We start from the raw sequence: 18,092 nt of genomic DNA, 5'->3' as shown, positions 1-18,092 counted from the left end.
GGATTTCAGCGAATCCATTTGAATTTTACTGCAAATTAGCCCCTCTTTCTTCCACCCACCGCACAGCCCACCTTTCTAAATACCTAAGCCTACACCCCATCTACATTTTTGAAGTAAAATTCAGTAAAATCTGTTCAAAGAAATGTGAAATCGATAAATGGAAAAGGAGTTATTGTGCAGTATTGGGATTGGAGATAATGAACAGTGCTAGGTTCTCATTAGGAATTGCAGCAACATATTTAGATGTATTGGCCCTGCACAAAAAATAAGACTGTTATAGCGCATACATGTGCAACCACCGCTGCCCCCCCTTTGACGACTCTCGATTCAGTTGCCTGTTTTGGGAGAGGGCTCCAGCTCAGTTCTTCTGCTTGAATTAATGGGCTGCATCCCCAGCCTAATTGGCTAACCCACTCCCAACATGCCGATCGATGTCATAATACTTTTAAAAAGACCCAAGCAAAATTGTTTGTTTCAAGAAAGGTGAAAAGAAAGTGACCCGAGGCGAGAAAAAGTAATTTGCAAGCTCACAGTAACAACCATTCATATGCATCATTTTGCTGTTCTCATGTGCCTGTGCGGGTATGGATGCACACAGCCGTGTGTGTGGTGTCCAGCTTACGTACTTAGCAACCAGGTTTGGTAAAAACCATTCTACCTGCATGACTGCGGCTGAAAGATATCCGTCCACACCATGGAGTAGTGAGTGAATCCGGAGAGCCATGCATGCGCAAACATGCTATGCACATATCTGCATCAAACACAATCTTCATGCACGTGTTGCAGTGCACTTGCCCCGTGGCCTGGGGGTGCAATCAGGGCATCACGGTTGCAACCAAACAACCAAATACTTCCAGGAAGTCTGCAGTGGCATAAAACACAACTTCTTGGGCTTGCGGCGGCATGCCGGGCTGTTAACACTGTAATGCACACGCCCACCTGTTGCAGCATTCCAATGCTTTCAGGATCTGTTGGAAGATCTTGAAGAAGGTGGGCTTGGTGATTCTGTGCATGGAAGCATCAGTGCTGAAGTAAAAAGACTATGGGCCTCATTGCCGTGCAGGGAAAACCGCAGTAAAGTGGAGGTCATTTTGCTACAGCCACCTTACCATGGCATTATCACATGGCCTTCACTTCTGGTTTGGTGGTAAAGTGGATGTTGTACCGCCAGCCTTTCGCTAGATGTAGATCCGCCACTTTGCTTGGTAATACAGCTTGGGGTACGGACTCCAGCAATGGGGATTTACATCACGTTAGCACCACTCATGATCCGTAGTATTGCCACAGGACTGAGTGGCAGAAACAGTAACCATGTTTGTCAAAAATTCCAAGGATTTACCGCCAGATTACCAGAAAACGGGTGATGAGCCCTCCCAATGTGGAGGAAAAGTAAAGGGCTCTAGGGACTTTCAGCAGGGAGGGATAGGAATCCTGATATTTCTTTTGGACTTTGGTCGTCCTGGATATACAGTAGGAAGGCTTTTATGGTGTCCTTGTCCGGCCTGTAATTAGTCAGGATTTTCTAGAGTGACTTGTAGGATGGTGACAACCTGGTCAGGTACACCCAGTCAGTATCAATGCATCCTTTTCCTTTTTCGCCTTCACCACCGGGAGAATTACAACCAAATGGATTGAAGTATGTGTCTTTGAATGTAATGCATTCATGCTGACTCCGTGGTGCGGCCTAAAATGGTCTGTGATTATTCCCCAATTTTATGGCGGGCACACAGGTTATGTCGCCCGCTAATAAGTGCTGCAAACATTTGGAAGTGTTTGCTCGAGAAGTTGCCTCTGTGGTTTTAATGCGCAATTGAGCTAAAGTGTGGGTTTGAGGTATTAATGGATGCAGTATTACTTTGTAAATAGGACTGATTATGTACATTTGGTAATACCAATGTTACCACGGGTATAGGTTAACAAACATGCATACAATGAAACTGCAGGCAGTAATCTCACAATGTTCGCCATGTGCCAATGCAACATTTAGTCCAAGCAAATGCTGCATGCCTAGTAAAAATATTGTTTCTTGAAGTTCTTTTCCTGGAAATATGATTCAATTGTTTACTTTTCAGCCTAGAGGTTTTGGTGATAAAGATAAGATCACCGGAGTATAACAGGACTGCAGAATCATTAATCACATGAATGTGCCAATTTTAACTCTCGTTAAAAAATGGGTCACCCCTACTGTTTATCCATAAGGAAAGGGACACCTACCCCAAAGCCAAAGGGAATTAAACATCCCTTTCAATAAACATCTAGGTGTGCAACCAGGCCTTCTCAGACACAACTGCATACATTCCTGAGAGTTCTTCCCACATTGAAATCACATCACAAACCTCCCTCCTGTTGCAAATATCAGTCACAACACCAACTAATTAAAAAACCTAATTATTTAATATTAACATTCAAGTGAAAAAATGCATTGACAATCCATAAATATATCTTCACAAACAAATACCAAAAGTGCAAGTAAACACCAGAAGAAAGTGCACATACTTCACAATGCAAATAGAATTATTGTCTAAATTACAATATTAAAAGCAAGAAACAAGAAAGGGCCAGCCATCCTTGGGTGCATCTTTGTCACACTCCCATTAATACAACCAATCTCTGAATGGTCAATGAAAATGGTAACCAATACCCAAGCAAAATGGATACATCTACACAATTGAATAGGCTGCACACCTAACCTACATATAGCCAAGGTGGGTGCATATGGTCCCCCGGAAGGCTAGACTCTATCCACCCATGGATGAAAAGCCACTTGAGCCACCATGAAAGCAATGTCAAGAGAAGATCTTGTGCACTTCTTTCTGGTGTTCGCTTGCACGTTTGCATTTCTTGATATTTTCTGTGAAGATGTAGTATCAATCAGCTCCGTTTTTGCCTTTAATTTTATATCCACCCACGCCAACTATCAACTACTTGGTCTTTCTCTCTGGCATTGTAGGGCAGGTGTAAAGAAATTAACATATGCTGCCTAGATGTTCAAACAGCCATGTTTCTTGCAGGCAGATCACCTGATACTGATCTAGGATTGCGTGCCACTCTAAGTCAGGTATTTTGTTTTTTAAACCTGCTATATTCCAGGATATGATTGCATGTTCCTGTTGGCTTTCGATTACAGACGGTGGGTGCTTTGGAACAGAGTAGATGTTAGCATGGGTATATCATCGCCTTTGGTAGACTCCATTGTCCCTACATGGGGGCCATTAGTATGGGATAATGGATACTCATCAGATTGATCAATACTTGTACTAGCAGACCTATGACGTCTAATTGACTCTAGGTCATGGGCTTCTTCACAGAATCTTAGTCCTCTTAGAAGACTTTGTGGAGAGATTGCCCTTAGTTCAATAGAGAATAGGCCTTCAACCAACTGTTATTCTTAAGTATTACCTTACATGTTGTCCATACCAAAGGCTATATGGTCCAGTACTCTTTCAAATACAATAATATCCTCCCATATGACAGAGACACCCCCTCTTGTACGGTAGACATGGAATAATGGAATAGCCTTGTTAGCTAGCGAGGCCCGGCATTCTTTACGGCTACTCTTAGGCTGAGGCACACTGGTCATGACAAAGCAGTTTCCTAGATATCCTGGCCTAAACTGAATAAATGCGAGGAATGCTGCCTGCTGTTTTTTAGGGCAAAGGCCTATAACCGTCAATATCTACATATCTTCTCTGGGGGATTTAATTAAGAATAGTATTCATGCCCCCTCTAGGGAACTAATTAGAGTTGGGTTTTGCAGTCGCATGCCTATCGATCCCTTTGAGCAAAGGGAGAACGGTTGGTTCTAAAAGCCTGTTGTTGGTTGGGTTATTGAAAGCTGCCCAGGAATGACCCTGCTTGGCTGATCTAGACTTATTGTGGCTTACATGGTTCTCACCTTTCGTGGCTAGGTGAGAGGCCTTTATTTGTGGTCTGGCAGGGCCAGGGAGGTGCATTGGCCTTCCAACCTCATTCAATCAAAGCAAAATAGATTTGATTAATTTCAAGACTACTTTCTTTAAACCATCTATTTTCTTAGACAAGTTTAAATGTCATTAACAAAGGTTGGGGAAATGTCACAGTGGGTATATACCCATATTTATTCTCCAACCTTTTGTCGGGGTATATAATGTTGGTTTGTATACACTGATCCATGTTCGCATTATTTAGATTCTTCTGGGTGCCATCCTTACTTTCAACATTAAAAGGGTCAGGTAATTGTCTAAGGTTGGTATTATCCGTGACCTCACGGTTGTGCTCTTCAATCCTGTTATGTTATGTTATTAAATTTCTATAGCGCTACAAGCCCTAAGGCATCCAAGCGCTCCATCACAAGCAGAGAGGTCAGTGAGGACAACCAAAGATGTAGGTTAGATGAAAAGTTCTGTCTTCAAGAGTTTCCGGAAAGCCAGGTGATTGCTCTCTGTACGGAGCCCTAACGGTAGATTATTCCAGGCCTTAGCCACGAGCACCGGGAAAGAACGTCCATTTCCACGGGCTTTCTTAGTCCTTGGCACCTGCAGACTTAGAGTCGTTGTAGAGCGCAGATTTCTTGCCGGTTGATATATCATGATTTTGTCCTTCAAATAATTAGGGACTGTTCCATAGATGCATTTATGACCTAACGTCAATAATTTAAAGGAAATCCTGGCTGATACTGGGAGCCAATGTAGCTCCCTTCTCGCGTTAGAGGTGGGTTCATGCCTCTTCATACCGTATATTATACGTACAGAGGCATTTTGGATTTTCTGTAATTGCTGTACGTCTTCTCTACTAGCCCCCCCCAACAGAGCATTGCAATAGTCAAGTCGTGGCAAGATAACGCTCTGACCAGTTTGGCTCGGTTGTTTTCAGAGATAAGAGGGGCGACCTGCCTCAATACTCGTAGATGATATTGGGTATTTTTTACTATAGCATCCACGTGTACGCCTGCATCCAAGGAAGCCTCCATATAAACACCTAATGTTTTTACCTTGCCAACAACTTCAATAAAGCTATCATCAACCTGAAAGCCAGTGAAAGCCTTAGCTAGTCCCTCTCTCGGTTTATTGGACCCGTAGATCATTAGTTCCGTCTTTCCTGCATTTAGGCATAGCCAGTTTGTGGTCATCCAGTCTTTTATTACACTGTATAACTTATTTAATTTGAGTTGGTCTGCTTGATGGTTACCTGAAAGTTCCATTGACAGCTGGAAGTCATCTGCATAGTTGGTGAAAAAATAGCCCAACTTCTCCAATTCTCTACATAGAGGGGCAATATAAATGTTAAAGAGCAAGGGCGACAGACAAGCTCCTTGTGGGACACCACAAAGGATAGTCTCTGCTTCAGAGAAGGCCTCGCCCCAATGCACCCTGGAACTTCTACTCTCTAAAAAAGATCTCACCCAGTTAACAGTTTCAATGGCCAAGCCGCCGGTATCCCGCAGTCTATGTAGTAGGATCTTATGATCTAAAAGATCAAAAGCAGCACTGAGATCAAGTAATATTAACAGGCCTAATCTGCCTTTCTCAATTAGTGATAGCATCTGCGTCTGGAGATCGACCAAGGCGCTCCCTGTGCCATGGAAGCGGCGGAAACCCGATTGCCTCTCGTGCAACCTTCCCGTGTTTTCAATATATGATTGAAGTTGAGAGGTAGCAACCTTATCTACCAGTTTCAGAAAGAAAAGAGTGTTGGTAATTGGACGATAGTTAGCAGCATCTTTAGGATCCAAGCCAGCTTTTTTTAGAAGGGGGGTAACAGCCACTGATTTAATGGCTTGTGGAACTGTGCAATGCCTGAAAGAGGCGTTTACAAATCTGCACAAAAATGGTGCAAAGATGTTTTGATGATCTAATATGATTTTCGATGGAATCAAGTCTCCTGGACAACTGGTAGGATTCATAGCTCTCATGATGTTTTCAATCTCTGCCAATGTGATTTCAGGGAATTTAAAACCAGTATCCATTGATTTTTGCTCCTCTTCTTGTGGTTCAGTGTGATTGATCATATGGTAAGAATTGACCTCTTGAGTTAAAGTAGGGTTTATCTCAAGGGTTTGTTGAGGTAATTGCCTCCAAATTTTATCTTGGGCGCATGTAAGTTTATCAGAGAAGGCTTTCTGTGTTCTAACACAGTCCTCTTTAGTGGGGATAATTGAGTGATTTAAAACTTCCGGTTTTTCCCAGGACCTAAAAAGGCGAAAAAGTTCCTTGGTGTCATTATCAGCTGAAGCTATTTGATCATTGTAATAAGTCTGCTTTGCTTCCGCAATGGCGTCTTTGTATGTTCTGGCATGGGTTTTCCAGATAACTCTGTTTGCCAAATTTTGGTCTTTGCGCCAAGCGCGCTCTGCTCGTCGCTTAGTGGCCTTCAGTATAGAAGTGAATCCTGAGTGGTTCAGTAGCATCAAAATGTGTTATTGCTCCCTTGAGAGGTAGAAATCTTAGAAAGAAGGATATTTGGGGCAACAAAATCTCCATAAACTTCTTCTGCCAATAAGTTAACTATTGGACATCTGTTGTATGGGCCTATGCTTCCAGTGTCATATGATTATATATGATTATATATATAATGGCAGGTAGTGAAAAACAGCAACCTCCTTCCTTCTCAGACCCCCGGAGAATCTCGTACAGTTTCGGATGTTCAACACCAACTATTAAAGGATGCCTCCCTTCTAGGGCCAGGTCCTTTCTGAGGCTTAAATGGAAGATGTTTTTGTCTAAGATTAGGATTTTCAAGTTTAGATATAGTTGTAACCCTCACTTTCTGACTCTGCCTGTGCTGTAATCAAAAATCTTTCGGTAGAATGTCAATATCATTTAACAGCTCACTGATTTCTTCATTTGAGAGAAGTGCATGATTATTCATCAGTTTAGAGGTCAGTGAGGGTGACCTTGGTGAAAGGTCGACTTTTCTCCTGTCTTGTTCAGGATGATTTCAGTCCATTCTAAGCATGCTGGCTCTACTCAGTCTGAACTGGACTATGCTGTATCTAAGTTTGCTTCATTACATCAACCAACCCTTTAGTGTCAGATTGTATTGAGCTTGTCCACTTGGCTACATACTTCCAGAAGCTTTCGTTTTTCTCTTTTGAGCAACTTGAAACTCTGCTCACCATTTAAATAAGGGAACATGTGTTCTCAACGTCAGCAATAGCTTTAAAGCCTTTTTCAGGTTTCTAAGCTGTTGGGATTTACAACCCTGTCTGATCACTCTTAAGTTGTCTTTTTTCTTGCAACCTCTCCAAACCAACCAAGCAACTTGTTCACAGCTATATCACTTTTTCTTTGGTTCTGCAAGCGATTGCAAGGTATCCATTAATTCAGCATGAGTGTCTGCTTTGGTTCTTTAAGCTGATGCATTGCAGGAAGAATGAGTTCTGTACAATTATTCAGCTAAGGCTACAACCAACCTAATGAAGCTGCAGTTTTAAGGCACAGATAAATAATAATTGGGGACTGGGAGTACCAAGGATTTAGGGGGTGTGATGGCTAGGGTTCTACTACCTCCAAACTGAAATGAGGATGCATAAAATATATACTCTTCGTTGTAAAATAAGACTGGTTTTACAGCACATGTATATAGTTCATGAGGGCTCAGGGTTAATGAAAAAGTTATGAACGTTATAAGGTACACCTTCTGTTTCAGCAGTCAATAATTATATATTTCTTTCCACATTTTGTTAGCACCATTTCTACAATGTACATACACTTAAGCCAGCCTCATATTCAGTAAGAATATTAGTTACATTTAAAGTCACCAAAGTGGCCATTCAGTGGCAAGATTGCTTTGAGATATAAAATACAAATCGCTGCTGTGGAAATAAGTGCCTAATGAGTCTGGATTGGGGCCTTAGAGCCTCGCAGACAAAGCTACACTTTAGATCTTACTGGACACATGTGAGGTTATTCAAAAGACACCTTTTGGAGAACGAACTTTGCTGGAAATGTAAAAGGGCGAGAGGTACCCTCAGTCATTTAATCTGGTTTTGCCCAAAGACTAAACGTTTTGGGAGGGGGTATGTGAGAGACTAGGTTTAGTTTTGTGCTGTGCAGTCCCCATGACTGCCTCTCTGTTGGTCTTGGGAGATGTGTCTCTGATGGAGGAAGTCTCATTCAGCCAAAAGATTTGGCTTCTCCGCGTTTGCATGGTTGCTAAGAAGATATTACGATCATGGAAGTCGAGCAGGTACTTCACTACTACTCACTATCTCCACCTATGAGAAAGTTATCCACAAGAATGCGGGAGACATTGCCAAGTTTTGGGATATATGGGGAAGCTTCTTCGATGTGTATTGGTGATGTATGAGTTAAATTTGAACAGTCCTGTTTCCTGGAACTTTTCATTGCCATTGCTTTATGGTTTACTATGTTCTTTCCAAATTATTATGTGATACTTTTTTATAATCCCTGTGTTTGATTGTTGAAATTATTTGTATTTGGTATTTATGATTTCTTTCTGACTTTCTTTCCTTTCTTTTTCCTTCTATCTTTCTCTTCTTTCCCTTGTCTTCATTAGTTGGATTTTATTGGTTAATTAATTATTGTTCCTTTCCAGTTATATGGTATACTTCTGTTATATTTGAATGCCGGGTTTGGACTGGTTGTTGTAATATTTTATTTGTTATATTTCAAAATAAAATTATTATTACAAATGAAAAATAGAAATGTGAGCTAATACTATCTTCCAACCAACAAGAAAATCATTTTCTAGACCTCTAGCTATGCATCCATGTACCTCTAGGTGACGAGGAATCAGCAGAACAGACTAGACAAAGGTGAAAAACATTCATTTTTTTTTAAACTTTCTTTATTTGTCTTGACAACACACCAGAAACTGACAAGGCGCCACATGGCACCAGCAATGAGCCAACGAAACCAGCAACATACATAATGAGCAACACATCATGCGTCAATTACAGTATACAGAGAGTGAGGCAGCAGACTGGACATTAACAACTGTATCAGGGGAAGACATCATTCATGGGGAGCCCTCGGGGGAGGACACGACAGAGTTTGTGGGTGAGGCCATGGCAGCCATATAGTCCCGGAACTTCCGCCCGATGTCTCTTGGCCTCGAGTGTGAGTGTTACATTGCATTCCAGGATTCCTCAGTATCATGAGCCCATGTAATTGACCTGAGCCACTGTGCGTAGGTAGGGGCCCTGGGACGGAGCCAACACAACAGTATACAGCGGACTGCCAACAGCATGCCTAGACCTGCAAGTTTCTTAGAGTCGCGGGGCAGCTGTGGGAGATCATGAAACAGGCAGTGTAATGGGTTGGGGGCTATAGTGTGTTCAAGGACATCCGATAGTGTGGAGCAGACGTCTAACCAGAATTGGGTGAGACGGGGGCAGTGCCATAACATATGACTGTAGGAGGCTCGATCCATGCCACACCCGGGGCAGCTGGGAGGAACGCTGCTGAACATGCGATGTAGCCTTACTGGTGTATTATGGTATCTGTGTAGCACCTTGAATTGTATTAATTTAAATTTAGTGTTGTAGGATACATTGTGGGTGCGGGCACACATTCGGGACCATCTCTCGTCAGTGAGCTCAACTCCAAGATCCTCCTCCCATGCGCGTCTCAGCCCTGTAAAGGAGGGGGCCGCCCTATTCTGCAGTAAAGAGTACAGTGTCGACACCTTGCCCCTAAAGGAGAGGTAGGAGCAAAGTTCCGCCACTATAGGCTCGTCAGGGGGTAAGGCGGGGAAATTAGGGAATTTGGATTTGAGATTCTTCCGTAGTGAGGAGTATTGTAGCCATACTGAAGGCCGGTGTCTAAGGGGTAAGGGAAGATCTAGCCACTCAAAGTTCTCCTGTTCGTAGGCATCTCGGAGTGCCAAGAAGCCAGCATCTGCCCAGTGAGATACGACTTTTTGTGGGATATGCGGGACATCGGGAAGAAAGTTCCATAATGGCAGGTCTCCGTGGAATGGGTGAAGCATGGCGACCATTGTCCAAAGTTTGGGCAATGCTAAGGACATGGCAGCAGCCGGGTCTGCAGAGTCGGGGTCAGGGGGTGCTGGTTTGAGGATCAGGGAACCTATCAAGCGGTCCGAGACCGCCAGTTTATCCAGCCGAACGTGTGTGGGGGGGGGGATCAGTGGTATTAAACCAATATGACGCAAACTGTGATTGGGCTACTACCCAGTATCTGATGAAATCTGGAGCGTTGAACCCACCCAGTTCCTTGGGAGCGGTCAATGTGGACAGCTTAAGGCGGAAAGCCCCCGAATGCCACAGAAAGGTGTTGCTTATCTGGCGCAGTGTTCTGAAAAAACATCCCCAGGCCACACAGGAAGGTTAGTGAATCGGTACAGGAGTTGGGGTAATACCACCATTTAAGTATTCCAATCCTGCCTGCTAGTGAAATGGGGAGTTTGGACCAGCTGGAAGCCCTCGCCGCGAGGCTAGTTAAGTAAGCCTGATAATTGTCCTCGTGAAAGACATCATTTGAACACACAAGGTTGCGCTGGGAGAACACCTGTAAGGCACAGTGGTTACAATACTCAAAAAAGGACCATTATATTAAAAAGTGTTAGGGTGGTTTTGCCTACAGTAATGTATGGAACTAGCAAAAGGACCAGTTTTCCTCATCAGTCATCCCTATCTAACACACAGTTTCCACGCAATAGTGACAAGCTCACAGTTTCAGGGATATAGCAGCCATCTTTCATCTTAATTAATCAGTCCCAAGGACACAGTGCCCAGCATGGTTCTTGGCCAACTCCTACCAGCTAGTATTTCCTCCCCCTTGCTTAGGGTAGTTGTAAGGATTCGTTATTTTGAGATATCATCCCTGAGTCTCCCTCCTGGACCAAAGCCTTAGCCCTAACCATTTCTTCATTATGGTCTCTGGTTCCTGCCAGGGTATGCGATATAGCCCTCAATCGCCTTGAGACACAACTCCTTTCTTTTGTTCTGGTCTCGGCAGGTTTTTAGCTCTCTCGCCTCATAGTTTCCTCCTGCCTCCATGATGCTTGTCCAAACTCTGTCCGCTCTTGCAACCAACTGCAGGCTTATATAGTTCCTCAAATGCATTTGATGAACCCCTGAATCCCATGACTGGTGATCCTGTAGCCTGGTTCAGGTAATGGGCATTGTTTTGCAGCTGTTTTGGTTACACCTTTTGGCATTTAAAGCTGGTGGTAATTTTTTACCTCCCATTGATAATTGGTTTCACTTAGTGGGTTCTCTAGCAGTGCTTGCAGGTTTAAAAACTATAGTCACCATTTTGAAGTCAGGTGGGAGTGTTTCTGTCACCACAGGACTGACAGTGCAGTGCTAAATTGGAACGCTGCTCTACGTTAGGTGCCACTGGTGCTTCTGATTGATGAGTGCTAGTGAAGGTTTGTGGTAATCAAGTAGGGACTGGAGCAGGGTGTGCCTGAGGAGCGCATCCTGCCAAGCAGGCAATCACTATCAGTTTCTCTACTCCTTCTAGGAACCATGAGGTTGGCAAACATTTACAACCGTATAGCAGTATCAATGTTCAGGTCTGAGAAGAGAATTACCATATGGCCAGAACCTATAAGATGGTGAGGGTAGGCCTTTGTGGGAGTTAGAGAGATGACCCTACCTTGATAAATCTACCTGATTTGCCCAATCTGTGTGTAACAAAGAAAAGCAGCTTATATTTCCTCCTGCTAAAGGTTGGGAAATATAGATTGACAATTTGTTTCCAAGTCCCTACACATTTTGAGTGGGTGTACGCTGTAGTTGATGCAGTCGGTCACTTGTTACATCACTAAGTATCACACAACTTCTGTATGCAGTGCATGGAAGAGAGTCAATCATAGCTCCAAAGGTTTGTCTTTGGGCTTCTGATTGAAGAAAAAGTACAATTTCCAGTGGCTATGCAGCATTTTGAATACATTTTTTTCATCCAGTCCCTTTGCCCACACCCTTAACACAGATGTGTCTAAATGGTGTGTTAACCTCCAACAATGGCCGTGTTCATTTGAATAACAGTGAGAAGCCATTTAATTCTTTCATTGTGTATTATGAAATGCACTGCTGGAACAGGTGATAACTTTCCCTCCATTTCAAACACATATAAAAATAAAATATCTTTTGGTCAGAAAGGGTACCTGGCAATTTAAGGAATGCTTAGTTATGGTTTTGTTCACAATTTACTTACTATCATATGCCACTTTTCTGTTATAGATTACCTGTTGAAAGATTTTGGACAATGCCAGCTGCAGCAGTGTGGAAAACAATATCAGTGCCATCATTGAGGTAGTGAAGGTTATTGCGACAATCAAATCCTCTGTAGCCAAATACATGCTCTAATGACAGCTCCTGGGAAGTAATGTGAAGAAAATAAGGAGAGTAAGATCAGCAGTTCATGGATTTGGCCATATTTATTAAACTGAAAATGGCATTCAAAAAAATTACATTCAAATACTTCTCCCTTTACAATTGTGCTTTAACTATCCTTACTGTGTAGCCCATATGTCAATAATACATGGGGCTGCTAAGCATTATTCGCTTCATTTTACAGTATACACAGTGTAATGGTAAAAGTGAGGGTATGCAACTTCCATTAGTAAACCGGTGGAAGGCGTGGTTTCGGCCTCCCAGCCTATGAGGAGGTTCAGAATGGGGGCTCTGAGCCTCCTCGCAGTCCAAGGCTGTCATTTTCCCCGTCTCTCAGGTAAGTGCTCCCCTCTGCCCCACCCCCTTTTACACATGTTTAGCCCACACACTCTTCCCACTAACCTGCCGCTGCCATTTCCTTACCTGCCCCAGGAACAGTAGTGTTCCCTGAGCGCCGCCGACACTCAAAAGGCTGCCATGGTAAGGGAGAAGGGACTATGTATGGTTTCGTTCTACCCGATCCATTGAAGCCATCTTTTTTGGCAGTGTTTTATTAAGTTGAGAAACGGCAAACACGTTGTTTCTCGAATAAAAATAAAAAAACACTATTAGTATCCCGGTACAACGTGCTGGGATATTAATAGAAGTATAACCCTCGCAGGGTGGGGGTGCCTTACTGAGGCAGGTAATCCCCTGGGGCTTTTGTTAAAGCCCAAGCGATTAACTGGCCAGGTAATGCCCCCTGTCCCGGCTTGGGTTATACTGTTTAATTAAACCATTTATTTTTCCTTTTTTGCCACACAGTGATTGGCCTAATATCACATCAGCCCAGTAGAAAAATAGGAAGAGTACAATGAGGGCTCTGTTGCACCAAGTGGCAGTTCAAGCCTCAGGCTTTGCTGGTAACTGCACAAGTTGGGTTTATTGTGCAATGAATTAGTAGGGAAAGGTACATATGATGACTGAACGAGACAAACCGAGTATCTGCTAATATTTATTTTCCTGTCATGCGTATTTAGCTTCTACTGTTCGTAGCTGACTGATGCAGAATTCTGGTGGCGAAGGACATTTTACGACCCTATACTAGGGTCCCTGCTTACCTCTCTTGCAGACAGGGAGAGGACACACCAAAGAACACGCTCTACGAGCAAGGTTGAGGCATTGCAAAAGCCACACTACTTTCCTCATGACACCCAGGGACACTGGTGGAATTCAGGCTTCCTGTACCCATTGAGGACGCGTTACTAATACTGGGAACATAAAATTACTCTCTAACCCTAATACCTGTCCTACAAGAGACGAAAAGCTCTTTAAATAAATACCTTGCTACTAAATATATCCTTTACACAGGATTCTGCCTCTAAACCGAGGGCCCTGAACCCATATCTGTTCAACGGCTACTTAAATGGGCTTCCTTTGACTGCTTAACATGTACATGTACATTTCCTAAAATAAGGCTACACCAATAGTCAAATAGAGGTCTAGTTACGATGCCAAAGAGATGTGATTCTCCCCCAATACAGGGATTCCTTCTGCAGAGCTAGGCAGTGCCTCAAAAACATTAACTTGTTTCAAGTTCACATGTTGCAAACTTCTTCCTGAAGCCAGATACTAACAGTGTCATATCAGGCCTCAGGATATATAGCTGCAAGACCATTCAGCCACTTGCATATGTATATAAAGTCTGCTACAGTAAGCCAAATAAGTATCATAGAAATGTAGAGAATGAATAATCAAGTACATTAAAAGTTCTGCATGCCCAATACATGCCTGTCAGACAAGAACAATATACTAATATTCAAATCCAGAGGCTGTGCTGCATGCCAGCTGTATTCAAATGACTAAGTGGCAAATCATTCTAGTGGTCTTTTTCCTTTCCTGATCCAAAGGAGTAGTTGCAAACACTAATCACAAGGTAGCTTTGGCATCCTCCTTGCAGTATCAAGATTGTGAGGTGTGCGGGAGGCTCTAGGAATCCTATTTGTACGTGTAGAGGAGGAACAACATTTAATAGTACTGTGAAGTGGTTGACAGAGAGCCTTTCTGACTCGCAGTACTTGTTCTGTGGCGAAAAGGATGATGGCGTTCTGCGTTGGATAGCTGAATGCGGTCTTTGTTTTTGTTTCACCGAGCTGCATTGGGACCCATAGAACTGTTGGGTATAGCAAGGGTTGTTGAACGACATGACTCAACAGACAACTGGAGAGCTATTTTAGGCGCGTAAGCCCAGGTGGAAAAGTGGAAAATTGCTGCAAAGTACTATTTTTGCTGGGTTAATCAGCTCTTTTCTTTACACTTGGAGTTTACTGAATATTGTTTTTGCCTTGATGGAAATTGGAAAACTGTAAAGTTAACTGAAACACTGATTTTTATAGATGACAGAGAGCCATACAGGCTTGGAATTTGACTGATATTTCTTGCTCTGTGAGAACTTAAAGATGTTCATTGTTGGCTGGAAACACAATGCTTTATCAGCTGCTCGTATATCTTTTCGGACTTTAAAAAATGGATGGATATTAATTTCTGCAATGGGGTGTAGACCAATAGTCTTACTGCAGGCCATTATTATAATGTTTATGAATTTAAAACATTTTTTCATAGGCTTGGATGTTATGTTGAAAGTATTTTATACCAGTTAAAATGCTGTATCACAGTGATGACTAAACACACAACATGAGCATCCCGAGTTTCATTCACCAAGCACATGGGTATGGTGCCAACTAGAATTTAAATGACTGTTACTAGCACACAGATGTTGTAAGTATCACATTTATATGGCACCGATCTTCAGGTTTAATTTAAGCCACTAGCAATTAGATGTAATGTGACTATGCTTTCACTTTACCAAAGAGATTGTGAAACGTACACATCAAAAGGCACAGAACATTAACCATCCATTCCCTTGTGTGACAAATTGAGGGAATGTGTCCCTTCTCCCTGGGGGTGGGGGGGCGAGTCCCCCCTAAGGCTATTGAGGTGAGCCTGCTTCAAAACACCCTCCCTAAGGGTCGAGGCACGTGGGAACTCACCGGGAGGAACTCCTGATGCCCTCAAGGTGTTGGCCTACATGGATTTGCCTAGGAGAGCTTTAAGCTTTTATATTTCACGCACGTCCCGGGTCAGAGTGGATGATCAACTCTTCATTGGTTACGCTGGAAAGCGTTTGGGACAAGCTGTGACTAAGCAGACTTTGTCTCTCTGGATTATTCTGGCAATTTCTGAATGTTACCGCTTGGCGGGTAAGGACTCGCCGGTCGGCTTGCGGGCCCATTCTACCAGGGGTATGGCTACCTCTATGCCCTACAGAGTTCCTATTCGTAACATCTGTGATGCAGCCACCTGGGCTTTGGTCCATACTTTTGTACCTCACTACTCCCTCGATTCCATCCGTGGGCAGGATCTGGCCTTTGGCAAGGCGGTCCTTTGCTCCGTAATTTCATTGGGCATTCTAAATTTCTGTAGTATAAATTCTTTTCCCACCTCCTTGCATTGGTACTGCTTTGGGAGTCTGTCATAGATATGGAATACGTCGGAGGACCCAATCCCCTCGAAGAACGAGTTACTCTCTTACCTGGTAACGTTCTTTCGATGGGATGGTCCGACGACGTATTCCATATCGCCCCCTCCCTGCCCGCTACAGAATTTCTTATGCGATTGCAGCTTACATTTCTGCAAGGCTTTGTGTGGTCAGACTGGCAGAAGACTGGTGCCACACGTTCTGGGAAAAAACTACAACTGAGGCTACGGGCGTCGTGCGTCCTACTTATAACATCGAGTGATGACGGCCGTCGGAGGAGGTCCTCGAGGGCGGCGTATCGACGTCATTGGCGCAGGACGCAGACGCCGAAAGATTTTCAGAAGCAGCACAGCTATGGTGATTACTGTCAAAGATATGGAATACGTCGGAGGACCCAATCCCCTCGAATAAACCTTATGCTTAAAAAAATCTTTACAGCCTCTGTGTCCTTTTTCCGATCCACCACATTTGCCAAGTGCAATGTGGATAAGCACCTGCATTCCTTGCATTCTGTAAGAACATCTTTGCAATTAATCGTACATATGATATATGTGTCATATGGCATTCAAATGACATTGACAAGCCAAAAATGGCAGCTCACAGAGCTGAATAAGGCAAGATAAAAACTTTGCAAAACCTTTTTTTTAATTGATCTCTTTATGGAGTTTTTCATACATAACAAGAACATAACCCACTGGCAAAATCATAATCCAGCCCTCCCAATCCCCCTGTTAACACCCCCCTTTATGCTGGTGAGAGCAGATCCAATCCTCCTTGCTAATCACTCAAGTCCATAAGCCACGCCCGGCTCTAGTTTATGTCTGTCCCAAATTCTCATCCCGAAACACTCCCCTCAATAATCTAGGTGTGTAGCAAACTATGTCCATAGACCTCATCCATTAGATTAGCAGGCCCCATGTCGACATGAACTGCATGCCTACAAGCCTAATAAGAGCTGTTACCTTCTCCCTGGCCGCTATGTCCCACAAGCATTGCAGCACAGACCTACCGACGGCCGTCCCATTCTGCCTTCTGTGCACATTCCAATAAAATACATTCCGGAATGAGAGCACATCTGAACCCCCCAAACCCCCATGTGCAGCAGTGACTCTTCCACTGTTTTTCAAAGCTCCTCCACTTTAGGACAGGTTGCCATAATATGCGTTAGGGAGCCCTCCTGCCCGCACCCCCTCCAGCCCCTCTTATCAGCACCTGGTTTAAACTTCTGCAACTTCGTGGAGGTGATGTACCATTTATGGAGAATTTTAAGCTGTAATTTTCTATGCTGTGTACAGATGGACCCTGTCCATGCATTGTGGTATATTCCCTCCTATTCCTTTGGCCCAAGGATCCTCCCCAATTGTCTCCCATTGATGCTGAAATGGCCAGCTCTAATCTGGGCGGGGATTCGACAAACACTCTACTGATCTCTCAATGAACCCTTTCATCGTGACCGAATCCAGGAGAGTCCTCTCCAGCATCATGGGGTCTTGTCGCAACTGCTTTCATCACTGGAACCTGAAGCCAGTGTCGCAATTGGTAGTAGCAATATCAATCTACCTTGCCCAATCAAAAGGATTTCTTGCATTCCACAAACAGAGAAATTACTCACTGTAATGATCTTGCTAACACCAGAAGACCATACGCTGACTGACTACTCCTTCCGAGAGAAGAGCCAAAGCTGGCGGCTCCAGCTTTCCCTACATTGCAGCCAAACAGCGGAACTCCCGCCCCCCCATCCCCTCGCTCAGAGCAGAAAAATCATATTTGGTATTCCGAACAGCTCTAAAAACACTTTTGTTCTCCTAATCTGTAACACTTCATTTGCCTTGCTCTTGTTGCATTATATGCCAAAATCCATTGTTACCAAAAAGTATTGTATGCCATAATTCCAATGATATAACTTGCACCTGTAACAGTGGCTCAATGCCACAGGGCTGTATATGCGCTACATAAATGCAATAAATAAACTACGAGTTGTGATGAATCCAGTGCATTCATCACTGATCTCCCGGCGGTAACCTCCTCTCATGTGGCCAGGGCAGCCGCTACCTGATCCTGGGGGTGGTACAATGAGGAAAGAGCATATGGGAGGAGACAGCCTCCGGGGAGATATCATGACTATCGGGTGAGACATGGTATCCCCCATTTTCCTTTGAAGATAATATTCTCATACCCAAGACCCTTGTGACTTATTGTCATTCATCTACACCTCCCCATTTGAAACCTTTCCCCACATCAAACGAGCCAACCCTCCAACCTTGATCTATC

General features: G+C 43.6%; 1 protein-coding gene across 3 annotated transcripts in view; it reads right to left on the bottom strand.

Annotated features, from left to right (window-relative positions):
* The window catches only part of EML6 (EMAP like 6), a 3,038,586-nt gene that overhangs the window by 549,733 nt on the left and 2,470,761 nt on the right, over positions 1-18,092 (bottom strand). For all 3 annotated transcript variants that reach the window (XM_069608236.1, XM_069608238.1, XM_069608237.1), the window contains exon 29: positions 12,157-12,286. In XM_069608236.1, the coding sequence (XP_069464337.1) occupies positions 12,157-12,286 (130 nt within the window). The remainder of the gene's footprint in view (positions 1-12,156; positions 12,287-18,092) is intronic.

Source organism: Ambystoma mexicanum, chromosome 4q (assembly GCF_040938575.1).
Source record: "Ambystoma mexicanum isolate Mex_15411 chromosome 4q, UKY_AmexF1_1, whole genome shotgun sequence".
Classification (NCBI taxonomy): domain Eukaryota; kingdom Metazoa; phylum Chordata; class Amphibia; order Caudata; family Ambystomatidae; genus Ambystoma; species Ambystoma mexicanum.
The sequence above is the reverse complement of the archived record's forward strand: the minus strand, read 5'-3'. Positions and strand labels throughout refer to the sequence as shown.